The sequence below is a fragment of the Cyanistes caeruleus genome, chromosome 2 (genome assembly GCF_971803275.1).
Source record: "Cyanistes caeruleus chromosome 2, bCyaCae1.hap1.1, whole genome shotgun sequence".
Taxonomy (NCBI): Eukaryota; Metazoa; Chordata; class Aves; order Passeriformes; family Paridae; genus Cyanistes; species Cyanistes caeruleus.
In genome coordinates, this window is record NC_141702.1 from 15820048 (window position 1) to 15838949 (window position 18902).

Below are 18902 nucleotides of genomic sequence, written 5' to 3' on the forward strand. Positions count from 1 at the left end.
GGTCCCTGCTCTGCAAAAAAGGATGTGGACAGGCTGGAGAGGATCCAGAGAAGGGCACAAAGATGATTAAAGGACCAGGCAGCCTGCCATAGGCTGAGAGAACTGGGTTTGTTCAGTCTTGAGAAAAGAAAGTCAGGGGAGATCTTACCACTGTATTCTATTAAAGGGTGGTTATGGAGGAAATGGAGACTTCATATGATTCCTTGGAAAAAAAAGGGGGGAAATGACATGTAATGGGTACAAGTTACTCCTGTGAAGATTCCAGTTAGACATAAGAAAACTTTTCACAGTGACAACAATCAAGCATTAGAATAATCTCCCCAGTGGTGGATTCCCTAATATTGGACACTTTCAAGATTCAGCTGGACAGGGTGCTGGGCCATTTGTCTAGGCTGTGGTTTTGCCAGGAAAGATTGGATCAGGTGATTCTTGTCCCTTCCAATCTGGTGTTCTATGAACCTGTATTTCAGTTCAGTGAACTGTAATCTATAACATACTTGCTCACAGAATGCTCTTGTGCACCAGGTGTTTCTGTAGATGGGGTAGTCAGAGAGATTGAAATAGCTCTGTAAATTTAGCAACTAAATATTAAGGTTCTGTGGATTTAAACAATGGGAATTTTAATGCCTAGAGAGCAGCTGTATAAAGAGGCACACTGCATTTGTGGATCTTGGTTTAAACCACCTGTTTATAATTATGTCATGAGTCTGTGATCATTTTCCCAGGCTGCTGAAGTCCACCTCTCTTCCTTGATTCTGCCTGTCTGTGCTGGCTGTTCAGTGGTGTTATGGTGAATCGTCTAACGTGCAGTAGGACCTTTGCCACTGTAATCATAGTAAACTTTCTACATCTATGTAATGTGTATTTCTTGCTATGAAAATAAGGTGTTAAACATTTCTTGTAAATTACTTTTTAAACTGTTATTCTGAGTTTAACAAACTTTGAATTAATAATATTTGGCTTTTAATAAATACTGAGTTTTTCACTGTATAATGGCTCAAAATATGATGAAAAAGAAATTTGAGCATATTTCCTAATTTAGAATAGTGCTAATCATGAAAAGTACAACTCAAGATGAGCTCCCTTAATAGTCTCTTTTCTGTAGTTCAGGTTTAAAATTCATACATGTCTCTTTAGAATTCTCTTGTGACTTTTGTGTTACTTGTCGATAAAAGAACTCAAGTAATAAAAATTTTCACAAAGGAAGCTTTGAGCTGGCAAAATTATTGCAGATGCCTTCTTTGTATGAATGCTGTCTCTAGACAGTCCTGCTAGCAGCAGAAGATTTTGTTCATAGATAAATCAGTGTTGCAAAAGATTTGGGAGTGAGAAGTTCATTTGTTTGGACACCCTGTTTGATGAGGAAATAAAGATCTTAACCTGCATAAAGAATGGCTCATTGTGTTTGGTCACATCCCTACTTGTAAAATACAGAAGAAACCAGTTAGTATAAGGAAATTTCCTGGTAGTGAGTATGAAAAGTATTTGAATGCTGTGAGAAAGAAATGTTGAAGTAAGGTTGATCATTATTTATTTTCTTCAGAGAACCTTATATGGATTTTTTCTATTATGTAAATTCAATGAGTTGAGGCCTGTAGTGAGCTCTTACATTAGGAAACGTAAGAGAGAGAATAACTCAGAAAGGTAATGGAATATCTTTGTGAGGAGTGATAGACAAATGGCAGTAACATCTATGTCTACAGATTATATCTGTAGGTGAATAATTCATTATTTTAATCTCATATCTCAAAGGATAATTGATGAACAACCTGAAATTCCTTATTCCTCTTAGCACTGACATGAAGACTGCATTTTTACAGAAATGTAGCCTCTTCCACTAGCATACATTGTGATTAAATCTACCTAAAAGTATCTATTAATTGACTTCATATAACTTACTGTGAGGGACAGGTCATGTGATTAATTTGACTGGGAAAACCTGAGCCATTCTAATTTTTACAATTTTGCTTAGTTTTAATAAATTGTGATATAATTTGGTTGCACTGGGCTTTTAAAGGGAAATTTTTGAAGCATTTTAGAAAATGACATGAGTAGTTTGTATGGATCTGCTGAAGAACAGGGAGATGACAAACTAGAGTGGAAGCAGTTCAGTGGCTATGCTAGGCCAAAAGTGCTGCTAAATTCAAATAAGCATGAAATAGGATCAAGACAGTATTCCAGTAAATCAATATTTAAAAAGGTATGGGTTATATAAATACAAACATGTGCAATATGTACATAAATACTTGGACAACATAGTTACTTTCTAATTTAGAGATCATAAATACATCTTTGTGTAATATTGTTTGCCTGTGCTTGAAGTAGGTCACTTCCCTTAGTGATTGTGCCATGACTTGGACTGTCATTGAGTAGGTGTTTATTTTGCTGTGAGGTTTTTTTGTGTATGGTTTTTGTTTGTTTATTGCGTTTTTTGTTTGTTTTGGATTTTTCTTTTTTGTTTTCCATTGTTAACTGGAAGCATGAAAAATGTTCCAAAAATAAATGCAAGGCTTTTATTTATAATGGATTCCTTGTGTATGGCATATCATTCTTTTTTGTGGAGTATCTCAAATTCATCCCTGGAAATAGTCATTAGTGTTTCTCACATGCAGGAGAAAAATCTACACAAAAATAGAAGTTGCCATCCTCTATTTCTGTGTCAGGCTTCATCATTGAGCAAAAAAAATGGAGCGACCCACGTTTTCTCCTATCCGAGAGCAGGAAACAGCTGATTTAGATCTCTGTGTGTGTTTCTGCAGGACCATATGATAAATACTGTGACAGTGGTGACGTTGATGCATCATGTGAGTGTTATATACATCAGCATGCATTGATTAAAGGATGCAGAAGATAGGACATTGTGGCGGTGCTTTAACTTAGCTGGGGGATGGGGATAGGCCAGAAATTAAAGTCTGAAGTCATCTGAAGGGATAGGTCTTTCCAGGTTAAAGGAATGTTAAGCATTGGAGAAAAACAGACATTTATGCTATGTTTTAAGCAAATTATATTTTTCAGAAACGGTTTTATTAATTTCAGAAGATTTTTATTGCAGCCACTGTGCCGCTTGAGATGCGTGTCTGCTTGCAAGCTGGTGTAAATAGCTTGGCAAGGCATAGGGCTGCAGTGTTGGTGCAGGTCTGACCAGCTGTGGGGCTTGCAGTTGATTCAGTACCCTATTGAAAACAAAGCATTATTTGATTCCTTCCTAGAGGCAAAACAAGAAATAGGGTGGGAAATGTAAATACCATCATCCCCTCTGATAAAACACCTCTGTAGGGCATTTTGTTTTGAAAAATGTTTTAAAAGAAAATGCAGCTGTGTTAGGTTATTAGCACAAACTCCCGGCTTTCCTTTAGTCTTGGAATCATTAAAACACTTGGTTTTTGCAACTAAATCTGATTCCTGTGGCGTTTTGTATGCTGCTTGAAGGGAGTTGGGTTGTTTATTAATCTGCTGGCTGCCCTGTGTACTGATTCTGGCTGCACAATCACCTTCTCAGCAAATCATATCCCGTATGTTCCCCAGCTGCTGCCATCCTTAACACATGCAGAAAATGTCTCCTGGCTGCCTGAACACAAATTCCAGCTGGCATTGCCTCATGACCGAGCAAACCTTGCCTCTCTTTCCCGGCAGTGTTGCAGCCACACCGTTTCTCTGCTTCAGGTGTTGTGTCTCAAGGCAAAGATGGGGGGCTGCAGCAAAGATTGGAGGGCTGAGGCAGCTGGGAATCTTCTCCTTCCCCACAAATCATGGGGATGTGCATGGGGCACAAGGGTGTGTGTAGCTGGAGCAGGGCGATGAGTGGGTGAATGGAAATAACAGCTCTCTTATCTTCATCCAAGATGACACTTGCCAAGTGCCGAGTTAACAGCAGTGATGGGTTTAATGATTCACCTTGCTATTGTTTTGCTGTCAGAGAACTTGTTCTGTTAAACTACCTATGAGTTCTTGTATAAAGCTTACTGGCCCACTGAAATATAATTATTATGAAATATTTTGTTCCTAGCAGGTCCAGTTTACCATTTCTAAACCATTTTAACTATTAAGCCCATCCTTTAAAATAGCACTTGCAGTAGTCCCATTATTATCAGTGTTCTGTAATGACATTTTTATTTCCTTAAAAATACTCTCAGAAGTTGTGTTGCTACCAAGCTCCTAATAGGAGACTGTTTTCTGACTCTGTGGTCTATGGGTTTCTGCTGGTTTGCAAAATTAATGATTCTGGGCACAGTTCTGGTGTTTGCAGAAAAGTTACTTATGTATCACATAGAAGAAAAAGGAAGCACAAAATGAGTGGCATGCTGTGATGCTGAAACATCCTATAGCTAGGCAAATATTATGTAGAAAAATAAATGAACAGATGAAAAGTCACAGCACCAGCATGTCAGCTATTTGTTTTCTGAGTTATGAGTACTCATTTTTGTCAGATCTCAAGATTCTGCTTCCTTCATCAGGGCTTTATAAGGCAGATTCCAGCATCATGGAGTTCTGCCTTTACAGATTTGTGTTGTGAAGCTGTTAGAATTTCTTCTTTGTTTTTAAGTGCTCTTACACTATTGTCAACTTTTTAAAATGCAAAGGTCAGACTTGCTGCTCTTATCTGCTTTGTTTACTGTTATACTTTAAAGTGATTGCAGAAATAGGGGTTGATATGACACAATGTGGTTTTTCAAGTGAGAGAGAACTTACGGGGTGAGAGAACTTATGGTAACCCCTCATGTCTCATCTCAGCTTAACATTAAATTTTGGACATGGTCAATTTCAGCTCTCAGGTTTGCGTTTTCTAGGGAATCAAATATATTTTTTCATTCCCACCTTTCCTAGTTCTGTGTTCCTTTTAGAGTCATACAGGAAGAATGAATCACAGAATATGTTTCTGCCTTTCCAACGAAGACATGAAAGCACCCTCCCTCCTGCCTGACTTCTGTTTTAGGTGATGTTTCTTTCATTTATAAGAGTCTGAAGCTGGCCTCCTTGTCCTTGAGATGTTCCAGAATGGAAGGGAGCAGCGGCAGAGGTTGGAAAGCAAGAGAATGGGATGTTAGGTGGCATGTGGAAGATCTGAAGTGTTTTTGCATGCATTTTTGACAAGAGTAACTCTGTTGCATTTGTCATGTATTAATGTTGCATTTGGAATATGGCCTGTAGCTATAACTGGAATGATCATTTAATTTAGCTTGGTAAAGATTTACTTTACCAAGCCATTATGTAGCAAAACATCAAAATACATTAGTCAAGTGACTATGTCAGCAGCTGATCTGCAGTAAACAGTCAAGCTACCACAAATGGTTCTGGGACAATTGAGATAATGAATCCTCATGTATCCAGCCTGTGTGTGTGTGTTCGGATGCAGGAGACCGAGAGGCCTGGATAACATTTTCTATGCTGGCTGAGCAAAAACCCAACCTGGGCACTGCTGTGACAGGAAGGCTAAGCAAGCACTGCTGGAGGCCTGTGCAGCCCTCCTGCCATGGGCTGTGTTGGGCTGCTGTTGGATCTAAATGTTGGAGAACTCTGTCCATGTGTTAAATTTGCTTTAAAATGGCTGTCAGACCCAAAAATCTTCAGCTGAGGGTTAAAAAATAGGTAGAATATGATAGTCAGATTGCTTATTACCAAAACATGATGGTATGAATTTTTCCTTCTCTGGAAATGGGCTCATGGACAGTCTGGTTTTGTCTTTTTATTTGTTTATTTCAATGCATTTTGGATCTCCACTTGAAGTAATCAGAAGGGACAGACTAGTGTGTGAATCAGAGGCTTCTGAGTGGCCAGAAGGATTAACATGGCTTGTATTTTAGAGGTGCACACACTCTGAAGCTGTTATTGTTTACATCAGAAAACTGATCAATTTCCTAAGAAATGCCAATTATAAATATTAATAATGCATACATAAACAAATTGTATAAATAGGCAACTCTTTTTGGTGTAAAAACAGTAGACTGGGGCAGAGTAGTTTACCATGTGCCTCTAAGATAGTCAAAACAAAGCTAATTCTAATCAGTATTTCTGTTGGCTTGTGCTGGATGACTGCAGAATTAGATGTTTAGCTTTCACACTTTGGACTTTTTTTGATGTACAGTTTTCTCTTTGAAGTTTTGTAAGCAAATATTGTATGTTCTAACTGCACAGAGTTGAATTTCTCTGTGTGAGCAATGCAAAATCATTATGATCATTAGAATTAAAAAAATTAATATAGCTGAATTTTGATAAGAATTCAGTTCTGACCCTAGAGGGAAGAATTCAATTTTTTTTGGATTTTTTAAAAAAAGTTGCTGCAATCTGTAGAAAAACAAACAAGCAAACCTAGGCAGCAGCTTTCAGCCCAGTGTTTGGAAAAACTCAGAGGCTATTCTGTTACCTATTTTAAAAATCAATGCAGTATGATGTTACATGGTGTTTAGGTCTGCCTTTTGAAATTAAATAATTACACATTTAAAGAAATTACTTTTTCCTAACATAATGGAAGAAGTAGATCTTGACTGGACATGAAACCTTTATTTCAAGGCTGAATCTGTACTATGTATGAACTTGCTGGTAAAAAAGCACCCTACATTGATTGGTTTATTTAACTTTCTTCCAGCAAAATAACATATTTTGCTGTTGTCCTTCTACTCCATGAGAAGAGCCTAAAATAACAGAAACTGTTATGACATCTCTCGAAGCCTGCCTTTGTCAAGGTCACATTTCTATTTTTGCTGCATTTTGTGCAAACAGAGATAGGTATGGTAGGAACATACATTTTATAACTAAGATGCTGAGTCCCCCAAAAGTGTAAATTAAAAGTGCCACTCCCACTCCTTGTTATACAGAAACATAACATACATTGGCTGATTGTTAGCTTGGATCTGTGTGCTGCTCAGCTTGCTCATCAGCTCTAGAATTAACCTGTGGATGTTCTTTCTTGACTAGCAACACAAAATTTCTGAGGAATACAGGTAAAAGATGGGGGTTCTGCTTTTAAACCACATATGTAATCTGTATGTTCTTAAATATGTGGAAACTTTATGTAAGTAGGTTCTGCTGGCTCATTCAGTTCCATCAAATTCGTGTATAGTTATGCTGAAGATGTTGAAATTAACAGCCTTTTCTCAAGTGTATTTGGAGCAACAGAGGGTGGTAAAGATGAAGGTGTGCTTTGGAGCCAGAAGCTGATAGAACTGTAGTCTGCTGGGAGTTATTAAACACATGGAAAATGTGTTTGAATCTGGGTCTATAAAGTGCTGATTGTTTGAGTGGCGGAGAACACTGGGCATGTTTGAGCTCCTGCTGTGGGGAGGACACAGTTTTGGATTCTGGGCTAGATGGAGACTTCATCTGAGCCTTTATGTCTTCCTGTTATACATGATGTGCCAGGCAGGATGGTTGCTGTATGTCCTGCTTTAGACTGGGACGAGGTTTATTTTCTTCCTAGTAGTTGGTACATTGCTCTTCTTGGGATTCAGTATGAGAATAGTGTTGATAACACACTGACATTTTGGTTGTGGCTAGATATTGCTTACTTTAAGTCAGATGCATGTCAGTTTCTCATGCTGTTCTAGTGAGGAAGTGCACAAGAAGCTGTGAGGAAGTATGGCCAGGACAGCTGACCTCAGCTGGCCAAAGGGATATTCCATACCATAGAGTGTCATGGTCAGTCTATAAACTGGGAGGAGTTACCTGGAAGGTGACTGATCTGCTCCTCAGGAAGCAGATGGTGAGCAATTGTACTGTGCATCACTTTTCTCTTGGGTTCTATTACTTATTCTTCTTCTACTTGTAATTTCAATTATTATTAACAGTATTAGCATATTTATTATTATAATAACTACTTGCACTTATTAAATTGTTCTTATCTCAACCCATGAGATTCACCTTTTCTTTCTACTTCTTCCTTTCCCCGTGGGTGGTGGGTGTCTGGTGGAAGTAGAGAGTGGCTGCCAGCTGGAGTTAAACCATGATTGCTGTGTCATGTGGAGTGAATTTGTAAAGTGACACTGGATAAAAATGCCTGTAGGAAAAGAAAATCAACTGTTCAAACAAAATCCAACCACTTTGCACTCAAGTGAGCAATGCTGGTGTGAATGTTGTGTTGGCTGTGGTAAACTTGAGGACAATAAAAAAGAGGGGTACAGGGATAAGACTGAAGTTTTCTGCATTAGCAGAAATCATGTTTCAGGAGTCAGTCTACATAATATTAGCAGTAGAAAGCATAATAGGAAGTGTGTAGTGAATTCCATGAGGATGTTTGGAGACTAGAAGTTTGTGTGATGGGAAGGAACCAAACCCTGTATATATGTGTGTGTGTATAGACATGTATAAATAGAATCATGCTTTTTGGTTTTATGTGTATACATGCAGATAAAAATTCCTGATATATATGTTGCTTAATGTTATTTGTAGGAAACTTACTAGACAAAAAATGGTGAATGGAACAATGTATGTATTTGCTAATCAGAAATTAATTTGCATTTTTTTTTAAAAAATAGAATTAAATGGATGTTCCCTTGATAAACACCTGTAAATAAGTACATGGAGAGACTGCTTACTTAGTACTTCCTATGTATTGTAATATTTATGTGTATAGTTTAAGGTACTTAATTTAAAATACATTTTAAAATAGAATATACTTTTTAAAAACATTGAGTAGTTTTCTTTAAAAAGAAATATATCAAGTAAAGATAAAATTTTATGTGTAGAACACATTATATACTATTTTTAGTGTTCTGAGAAGTTAAAAATTATAAGGAATTGAAGTATTATATGGAATACCTGTACAAGAAAAGCCCTTCTGTATAATAAGGCTATCCAGTATTGCTGATTTTTTTTTTTTAAAACTTTTCATCAGGAGTTAAAAGTACCACTGTGTTCTGCTTTCTGCTACATGCTACCAGATATGTCTGAATTTGTTGCACCTGTTGATAAAGTGAGGTTGTATTGACAAAGATCCTGGGAATTAAATGAATGTTTTTGTGTCTTTCTGTTACATAATACACTGTCCATTGCAGGTCAGTTTATCTAAAAGTTACTTGTAATAATAGCAACGTTGCGACTTGTTTGTAGCTGTTCATGTTTAGTGTGCAGTACTTTTGTCTTTCTGCTCACAAGTACATTATACAGTGAGAAGCAAGTGTAGAGTAACATTGACTTTTAAAACCAATTGCTTTTCTACTGGTGGAGAAACTTTAGCCTTTGGTAAAACTGTTGCATTTGTGTGCAGCCTGTAGTTAGCTCTGGAGTTGGGTAAAACTTGATGTGGTTGAGCTCTGCAAAACCTAACTCAGTTTTCTGATCTGAGGGGAATTTTTGGTGAATGAATCATTGAAGAGCATAAGAAACGTGCAGTAAGAGTGCTTCAAAAGTTCTCAAAACATTTTCAGATCTTATTTGAAATTTTTTAAGTAAAGGTGGATTTATATGAGAGTTAGGATGATCACAAAGTTGCATTACAAACCTGCAGAAGAAACAACAGGAATGATGCATGCTGTCATAAACCTTTTAAGTTTCTTTAGGGGATAATATGTTGCTGCAATTTGCCTGATGAAATGATGTTTCTCATCAAAAAGGGAGGTGATGTGGCATGACTAATGTGCAGAGATGCAGTTAGAAGTTGAAAACCATTGTATGGGTAGCAAGTTCCTGTGTTTTACTCATCAATTAATTTGCAGTTTTCCCGTCTGTTTGTAACTTGGAGCTGTGGCTGATGTAGCTGGAAGATAGTTAAGATTCATAGCTGTGTATGGTGAGTGCAACATAGCAGCAAATTTCACTGCTCTGCTGGAAGAGAGATTTTGCTTTAGACTGAAATTTGGAATCTAACCAAGAAGTTTAAGATGTTTTGGTTTTCCTTCTTCCATTTCTGCACTTTAACTTCAGTGTGGGTATTAACTGAATTTTATGAGAAAGCCCTACCATGTTGGTCATGATGACTAATATTTATTTCATAGCATTATGGATTAGCTTGAATTGAATTTTAAAGAACATCTAGTCCATTCTGCAATGAGTGGGAACATCTTCAACTAGATCAGGTTGCTCAGAGCCCTATTCAAGCTGACCTTGAATGTTTCCAGGGACAGAGCATCTGTCACCTCTCTGGGTAACCTGTGCCAGCATATTCTTACTACAAGCACTTTTGTACCAGTTAGTCACCCAGCATAATACTGTTTCTGGATTATGAATGCTAATGAAAAGAGAAAATAAACTATTGCTAAAAGAGACCCTCTAAAGTATTTTTTTCACCAAAATACATGTAATTTAATGGTATATAAGGTAATTTGTAATTTCAAAGTTGGATGCTTTAAAATATTAAATGGTTTATATGTAAGACATTTTTCAGTTAAAGGTTAAACTGCAAGTGTTCTATGTAGCAAGTGTCAGATTGAAGAATAATTTCTAAGACCTGAGATTTTCTAATCTTAACAAATTTTTGCAAAATATTTATCTAGGAAAGAAAGTCATGTTCTAAGGTTGTCTTGTAGAGTCCCTCACTAGTTCACCTGAATACAGTCCTGGCTGTGATTTTCAGTCTGTTGTATGAATATTTTCATTCTAACTGGATTTTGGATGAATTATACAGTCTGCTGTAGGGATTACACATCAGTTTTGTGAACATGAAATAAAGACTGTATAGTTCATCCATTAAAGTCCTAAAGTATTAGTTAAGTTCCTACTTGCATTCACTGACCTTTTGGACTTCTGGCTGATTTTGTGACATGTATTGGCATATCAGTTCTCACTAGTGTGTTGTTAAGAAAATGGTATGTAAAACTAATTTTATCATACATATAACACTTTCATAAGGTGGATTGTATATGTGTTTTTCTTACCGTTGCTCAGGATCAGTTTAACCGAAGACAAAAGTCATCTTGTTCCTTTTTCACTCAGCTATGTTTTAATATGTGTATTTGAACATTTCTTGCTTTCCAGTTCCTTTGAAAAAAGCAGCAATATGGTTTGTGGTACTGAATTTTGAATCCATAGCAGTACATGTAATGGAAGTTATTTGCTTTATCATTTTCCAAACTTGTATGCTTACACATACAACAATTAACTCTGAACTAAAACAAAACAAAAAGAAGCACCACCAAAAACAAACAAAAAAACAAACCCAAAACTTCAACAGATTCATTTTTTCTTCATAGGACTTCTAGTTTTTACAGCGGCACTTACAAGTATAAATTCTAGGCTTTAACTATGTGAATAAATATTCTGGCTACTGACAATAGAATTTATATGGTTGTACCGCACACTTTAAAATAAATAAGTATGTGCTTGCATAGAATAAACATTACCAAAAAAACCTCAGGCAGAATAAAAACATAATTACAGATTCCTATTATGTAATATTTTGTAGAAATAATTGGAGATTAAAGTCTATTGAAAAGATACTTTATTCAGTGCAGAAATATTTATAATTTTTAATTAATTTTTTTCCCATTTTCTTTCCAGGTATTGTTTTGTTTTCGCTTTAGGATACCTCACTGTGTGCCAAATTACTAGGGTCTATATCTTTGATTATGGACAGTATTCCGCTGATTTTTCTGGGTAAGGAGAAAAATAACCTTTCTATCTTTTCCTCCTGAGTATACTATATATACTATATGTGATACTGTATCCATTGTGGGCTATTTTTGTTGGTTGCTTTCCCACTCATATTGTGTTAACCTTTAAAATTTAGGGAGAAAACTGAGTATGTATGTACATATTGGAACACATGCAAATATATAAGTAACTCTACTTTAATCATACTGACTGAGAATTTTTGTGAACAGTTGTTCCTGTTAGAACCACCAATGTGTTATGTGTTGCCTCTTGTTCCTGTCTGAATGGCATAAAGGATTTGGTGGCTATGGGAATTCTTCCTCTTATATTTTTCCATTAAAGTCTCTGCTATCATCCTTGACAGTATGATGAACCTTGAATTGTGTCCAGTGTACTTGCTTGCCTGGCACAGTCTGATACCACTTTTTGAGGAAAATCTGATCATTTTATGGAATTTAGCTTTTAGCTTCTCTCTTTTTTCATTATATGTTAGGTGTTCCAGAAGGAGAAAGCTAAGGAGACAGGAACCTGGTATTGAGGTAGTCACAGAGACTCTGGAAACAGAAAGTTTTGTTTCTGTGTGCCCTCATGTTATATCATGAACTTATACCTATATTTGACTTGAACTGTATAGGAACAAAACAGAATTAAATGGGCAAAATTAAAATAAATAATACTGGAAATTACTTTTTCTGCTGCAGACACAGAGAAGTGAAGCACAATATTTCTTACAAGTTTGCTACTGTTATAGTGCTTTTGTTGATTTAAAGGAGAGTGTATATTCTGGGGAAAAAAAAAAGAGATGGGGTGTATTTGCTAGTCTGCTTAAAATAATGCATTAAATACTTTCCAGGGATACTGTGTGGCAGTAGTCTTTGTGGTTTAGCATAACCTGTGGTAGAATTGTACTAGTTAGCCTTGTTACTTCTCAGTTTTTATTGGTAACAGGCATATAGTCCAGAAAATTAACTTGTGGGCTGAACCAAAAGCTCTTATGGTTGAGTTCACCTTTTCTGTCATCTTTGTCTTCTTACCTTCCAAAACATCTTTCTACATTTGTCTTACATCCAAGTGTCTGCCTTCAAGCCAGATAGCCAAGTTCCAGTCGTAGTCAGCAGAGATGTGATTGATATGGACAGCAGAGCCTGGAGGGCATTTCAGCTGACCCACCACTAACTATCTACCTGAGCGTGAACTGGGTCACTTGTCAGATGCCCCTGACTCTATTGACTACATCTCCACTGGCTATAATGAGAGCTTGCAACACAGTCATATGCATAAAGACATTAGATTTCCTGATGTTGAATTTAATTTCATCATTACTTGTGAAACTGTAATCCAGATGCTGCCCCTTCCAGTTCACCGTAGGGCCAAAGTGTACAACCTTGGCAGTGATCAAAGTTTTGAGCTGACTGTGGAAACGGTGTAATTGCACTTTGTTGTTCCCATTCTCAAAACAATTAGTAGAGCTTGAGCACAACATTGCTCAAATGTGACTGTACTGCTTTCAGATGTGGCTCTGATGGTTTGGTGGTAGCTCAGGGATTTCTGCTAGGTCTAAACACATCCAAAGATTCCCACATCCCATCCCTGGAGATGTTCAAGGCCAGGTTGGATGGAGCAACCTGATCTAATTGAAGGTGTCTGTGCCCAGGGCAGAGACGATGGAGGTAGATGATCTTCAAGTTCCCTTCCAACCCAAATTATTCCATGATTTATGAGTTCTATGCTCTGGACAAAACTGTTCTGAAGCCTAGATCTGACCTCTGATTGTATGTTTGAGATGGCAGGCTTAAACCACCCTTTCGTGCACCAATTTGGGAGCTTGATGTGTGCATATCACATTAAATCTCTGGCATATAATTCATATGTTCCCTTGACATGAGACAGAGATTACTTCCAAAACAGGCAGAGAAAGAAAACTTTCACTGGTTCTGGGAAAAGAGAGTAAGCTCAAGAAAACAACTAAAGTTGCCTAACCAGCCTGCTGAACACCAGAACAAGCAAGTTTTTTTGAAGATGTTGTCAGGGATTCATATAGTGGTTAGCCCCAAAAGGCCTTTGAATATGTTTATCTAGATATTTCTCCTAGCTTGCAGGGCCTGTCTGAAGTGCCCAAGCTCAGAAAATCTGGTCAAAATTTGAAGGAAGGTCTCAGTGCACTGACAGTAGAGAAAGCTGGGAATGCCTCATGCTGGAGATGCAATTGCTTGTGCAGAGCTGTGTGGTCCTGGCTGCAGTACTAACAGATCCCAGCTGCCTCGTTTGCCTTTCTGCCAGTACCTAAAAGGGATTGTTAAAATCCTCCTTCACAGCCTTACTGTGCCAGGAAGGACTCTTCCTCTTTCAGTCTCTAGATTTTTGCTCTTCAGCCAAATATCTGATGATACAGGAATAGCCACTTCAGGAGAAAAAAAAATAGAGTACCAGGGTCTGCTGTGATAACAATGACAGATTTATCAGCTGGAATTAATGCAAGGGCTGACTGAGTTCCTCCTGGACTCCATCCTTCCACCAGGCAGGACCCATGCTGTCACATGTCTGCTTACAGAAGGAAAACCCATTATGTTTAGAGTCAGTTGGGGATTCCTGCCAGCACCAGGCAGGCCTACAGATTAAATGCTAGAAAAAGGTATGAGGGATTTACCAGACTATCTGTTCCTGTTTAGTCTTCTTCCTTTATGACCCTTGTGTGTCACTCTAGCATTGATATCAAGGGCACTGATATTTGGGGCACTAGTAGTACCATAGAAATTTTCTTCCCCTGATTGCATTTTGAGGACTGGAAATAATTTTGTGCTTTAAAGTTGTTTTAACCACTACCAAAAAAAAGAAAAAACAATTTGATGGACTGAACCATGCAGCAAAATACTAGTGTAACCCTGTTAATGAAAGAGGACTTGACAGCTTTTAAATTTGTGTTTCTGTGCCAACTTAATGTGTTATAAAAATGCCAAGTGCACTCAAGACGTGAACAAACCTAAGTGTTCATTGTACAGAATGATTATTTTATTGTGAGGGTATTTTTTTTGTAGGGCTTTTTGTTGTTTGGTTGTTGTTCTTGATTTTTTGGTTTGGATATTTTTTGTCTCCAGCTCAGATACTTCTAGGTAAATTGAACCCTGATATGTTTTTTGAGATCTGATTTCAAAATTAAATTTCTAAATTGTAGTAGTTTACTTTATGCAATCCACATTGCTTCCCTACCCCAGGGAGGGGATTTATAATTTTAAGATTCACATCAGGCAAAACTCTTAGATACTATGAAAATGGTATAATTTCTCAGTACAAAACTGACTTGGCTAGCCAGGGCAGAATATTTCTTGGACAGTTTAAGATTCACTCAAATGTACCAAATTCAGAACAAAGCGAACTCTGTTTGAGACAGCATAATTATGCTGGTTGTTTTTTTTTTCCCCAAATATGTTTACTTGAAGCAAATAATAATTCTGCATGGAAAAATCAAAGAGAATCAGATGTTAGTAGAAACCATGGAGGTGGTCTGCATAGCTAAATAACTTATTTTAATATTCAACTTTGCTATAGTTTTCTTGTCCTTTGCTTACTGCAGGTGTAACTTAGAATAATTGCTCTGTCCTTTACTCTTCTTCCTGTAAAAATATGTTAACTATGTTAGTAGAAAATACACGTGAAACATTTCAGCTGCATTTGTAGAACCTAATGCAGCAGTAAAAGACAGGTGATATCAAATACTACGTTTAAGGCTTAAATTCTTCTCATTGCATTGAAAACTGCAATGATTTGAGCTAAGAAACAAATCACTTTGTTCTTGCATTGAAGACATTCCAGCTTAGAGCTGTTGCCTGAGACTCCTAATATAAACTTTCCCTGGTATTTCTAAGTGAAAAAAAATCCTGAATTTGTATCTAAATTGTTTTTTCTTTCTTTTTTTTGTCACAGTCCAATGATGATAATTACACAGAAGATCACTAGTTTGGCATTTGAGATTCATGATGGTAAGATTTCTTTACTGTGTTTAATTTTCCATCCAAAATAAATTTAAGGAAAAGTTCATAATTAGTCAGTGAATTACTTCAGACCAGTTTTGTGTTTCAAGACAAAATAAATTTCTGTGTCTCAATTGTTTAATTGATGCTTATTAATGAAAGTACTGAGAAATGTTGCTCAGACTCTACAGGAGCTCTAAAAATGCTGACACTGTGCAGAATATATGACTTGTCAGAAGACCAGTGACAGTTCTGGAGTCAGTGTCTAAAGAACACTGATATTCTTTTGGACTGTGAGAGTTAACTAAAGAACTTCCTAATTCAGAGACCTCTGTTGCTGACAGATGGATAGAAAAAGCACATGTAATTTCATTTGTTGAGCACCTTTTGTTTTAAAATGCTAATTCTTGAGCACTTCCCTAGTTTGTGCCATATATGCTGATTTTTATAAAGCCTTTGTGTGTTTCATTTTGTTTAGTATTGTAATTACACTCACAGCGAACAGATTGCTGTGAACAGGAAGATTATCTAATTACATTTATGTCTTTTCTCCTGTCAGATGTATCCATCAGGTAAGTGGGCCCTAGTTGTGACAATGAATCCTAATGTTGGCTTTCATGGGTAGGATAGCTAAGTTTTTAGTTACCTTGAAATTCAAATGAATAATTTTCATTTTAAAGTTTGAAAATGTCATTTAATAAATCTGTCCAATTAACTTGAATCACTTGGAGGTACAGATGTCAGTTGAAGATTTGAGAGTATAGCTCCAGACATCTGGATCAAGACACCTACTGTTCTGATATTGCTTATTAACATTGTGCATGAAGTTTAATGTGTTTTTGTCTCATATACATCCTAGCTTTAGTGCTGTTGGTGTTTCTTTTTTTGTTCCTTCTTGTTAAGTGGCACTGTCTAGAGAAGCCTGTAGGCAAAACCATTCAGGAATATGAAAAGTTGGGAAAAAACCTTTTTTAAGTATTTTTGTATGAATGAAAATAAATAATACCAGCCATGTGTAGTTGGTCAAAGACAGTGATGTTTACCTTCTAGGGAAAATATATTCAGAAGTAGTAATCTTGCAAGCTGTAATCAACTGAAGTACGGAGTATACAAGTTAGTGGAAACAGGTTATTACAAGGAAGTTCTAGTATCAAGTCTGTATGCTTCCTCTAACTATTATTTTGCTAGGGGAAAGAGCTATTCTGAATTTGCTGATATCATGCACAAATAGTAGAGTGGTGGTATGGAACAAGCATGTGAGTGTTCCTGGCAGTCTTCAAACAAATGTTTCATTTAGTCGGCTCTATTAACTTCCATCACCAACTAGACTAGAATTTTTGCTACTTAAATTAATTCAGGTAATTTGTATTTTCTTCTGGATTTCTTTATAGGTAGCACTGAATTATAGTTGAAGTCTTAAACAAATGTTGTTCCTCATTGACCTCTAAATTCTTTGTCAGCCTTTGAGGAATAGCTAACAGTAAATTGGAAAAATTTTTCTCTGATTGTGTCTGCAGTTTAGCAGATACCTTGGGTTGGATGGTCATAGTTGCAGTGTGAACATGACTTTCAAAAGTTGCTGTGACCAGTGTGAATTCAGGAGCAATTCATAGTCTGGTGTCCGTAGATGCTAAGAAAAGATGTACAGGGGAGACTAAGATTGCATTAAAGCAAAGTATTTTAGTCTTGGACAATCTAAAAGGGATCCTTCATGACAAATTAATGAAAACAAGCCCTGCTGTCAGTGGACTTTTGTTCACTGTACAAAGGTCCATGCTTCCACTGGAAATTACTTAGAGATATACTGACAGGAGAGGAGATAATGTTGCAAATCTTTCTACTAAGTGATTAATGGCACTCTGAGCCTCTAGCCACATCAGCTTGGCTGTATTAATCACCAATTACTTTATTTTCTTCCTTCATTTTTTACCAATACATCCAAGGAGAGTAATGAAAATTACCAGCTGAAAAAAAAGTGTTGTGTGTTGGAAGTTCCTGGTAAACTTCCAAGATTCTGGTGGTAGCTAGGTTAGATTTTGGTAAAGGCCAGTCTTCTGGACTTGATCTTTCCAGGGCAGCCAGTTTATGTTATGCTGGTTTCTTTTGAAGGTCCTGGAGTGAACTGAATGTAGCCAGAAAGGCCACTCACTCATGCTGCACATTCAAGTATCTGTCTAGCTAAGTGAATATGTTTCCATAGCTAGTTTCCAAGTTGAAAACTACTATGGATCCCATACACAAATAACAGCTACCCCTATAACTGTTACACCCTTGTGCTCTTATTGTGGGGGATTTTGTCAAGCAGGGAAATTAAATGCAGGTTGTGTAGGGTTTGGACTTGATATCCTTGTGGGTCCCTTCTGACTCAGCCTATTCTGTGATTCTGTACTTGAAGCTTGCTGTGTAATACAGGCTTTTCAGAAGTTTGCATGGATCACAAACTTAAACCTGAAGAGATTTGGAGTATGCCTTTCATGTATTCCGATTTACATTTTAACTTCAGTCTTTGATAGTTCTTACTTTGCAGTTCCTTGTTACTCAAATGAGCAATGCCAAAAATGAGTAGTCATTGTGTTAATACTTGCTTTGTATTTTTTTCTGATTACCCCTGGCATGTCACATGTATATTCTAAAGGTAGAATTTCTTTTTATGTAATTTGGAAACTGCTGATGTCCCTATTAATTTTTATGGCAAGATTTAGATTTATTTATGCAACACTTCAGGTGAATAAAGAATTAAGGGAGAAATAGGAATTTCATTTTTTATTAGAAAAAAAATTGCAGCTGTTGAACAAAAACATTGCTTTCTAATATTTTGATTATATATATATAATTATATAAGTGAAACAGTGAAACTGCCATGGTGTGGTGCTATTTTGTGTGTTGTTTTTGGGGTTTTTTTTTGGTAAATTGTTGCTTTCTTATGATGTTTACAAGTTCCTTATAATGCTCTCTCTCCAATTACCTATTGCTTTTTTTTAAAAAATTTTTAATGTGTCCCTCTTATGACTGTGAGAGCATGGTGATTATTGTTTCAGTATCAGTTACCAATTTTTTTTTTTATTGTATATGTCCTTATTGGTTAATGGAATTATATTGTATTTTTCCCCTTCTAAGTCTTCAACTATAGTTTTGTACCTGCATTTTGCTTGCATGGCTCTCTGGATATTAAGACTTAAATATCTTATTGCTTTTTTTGTAGGTTTTTTCAATTTTATTCTGTGGGCATTCATACCTATTTGCCTTTGTTGTTGTCAGTATGGTAGTAACTAAAACTGTTATTGTCTGTGTGTTTTTGGAATCTTGAAATGTTTTAATAACAACATACATTTGGGCTCAGCTGGTGATTCATTTTAGAACCACAAAATTTACTGTAATTGCAAGAGAGCCTGCAATAGTATATGTTTATTATTA

The 18902-nt window shown here is 36.6% G+C and overlaps 1 protein-coding gene across 4 annotated transcripts in view; it reads left to right on the top strand.

The window, feature by feature from the left end:
- MBOAT2 (membrane bound glycerophospholipid O-acyltransferase 2) overlaps nucleotides 1-18902 on the top strand; it is an 89992-nt gene that overhangs the window by 45617 nt on the left and 25473 nt on the right. For all 4 annotated transcript variants that reach the window (XM_086875905.1, XM_086875903.1, XM_086875904.1 and 1 more), the window contains 2 exons: nucleotides 11428-11523; nucleotides 15442-15497. In XM_086875905.1, the coding sequence (XP_086732031.1) occupies nucleotides 11428-11523; nucleotides 15442-15497 (152 nt within the window). The remainder of the gene's footprint in view (nucleotides 1-11427; nucleotides 11524-15441; nucleotides 15498-18902) is intronic.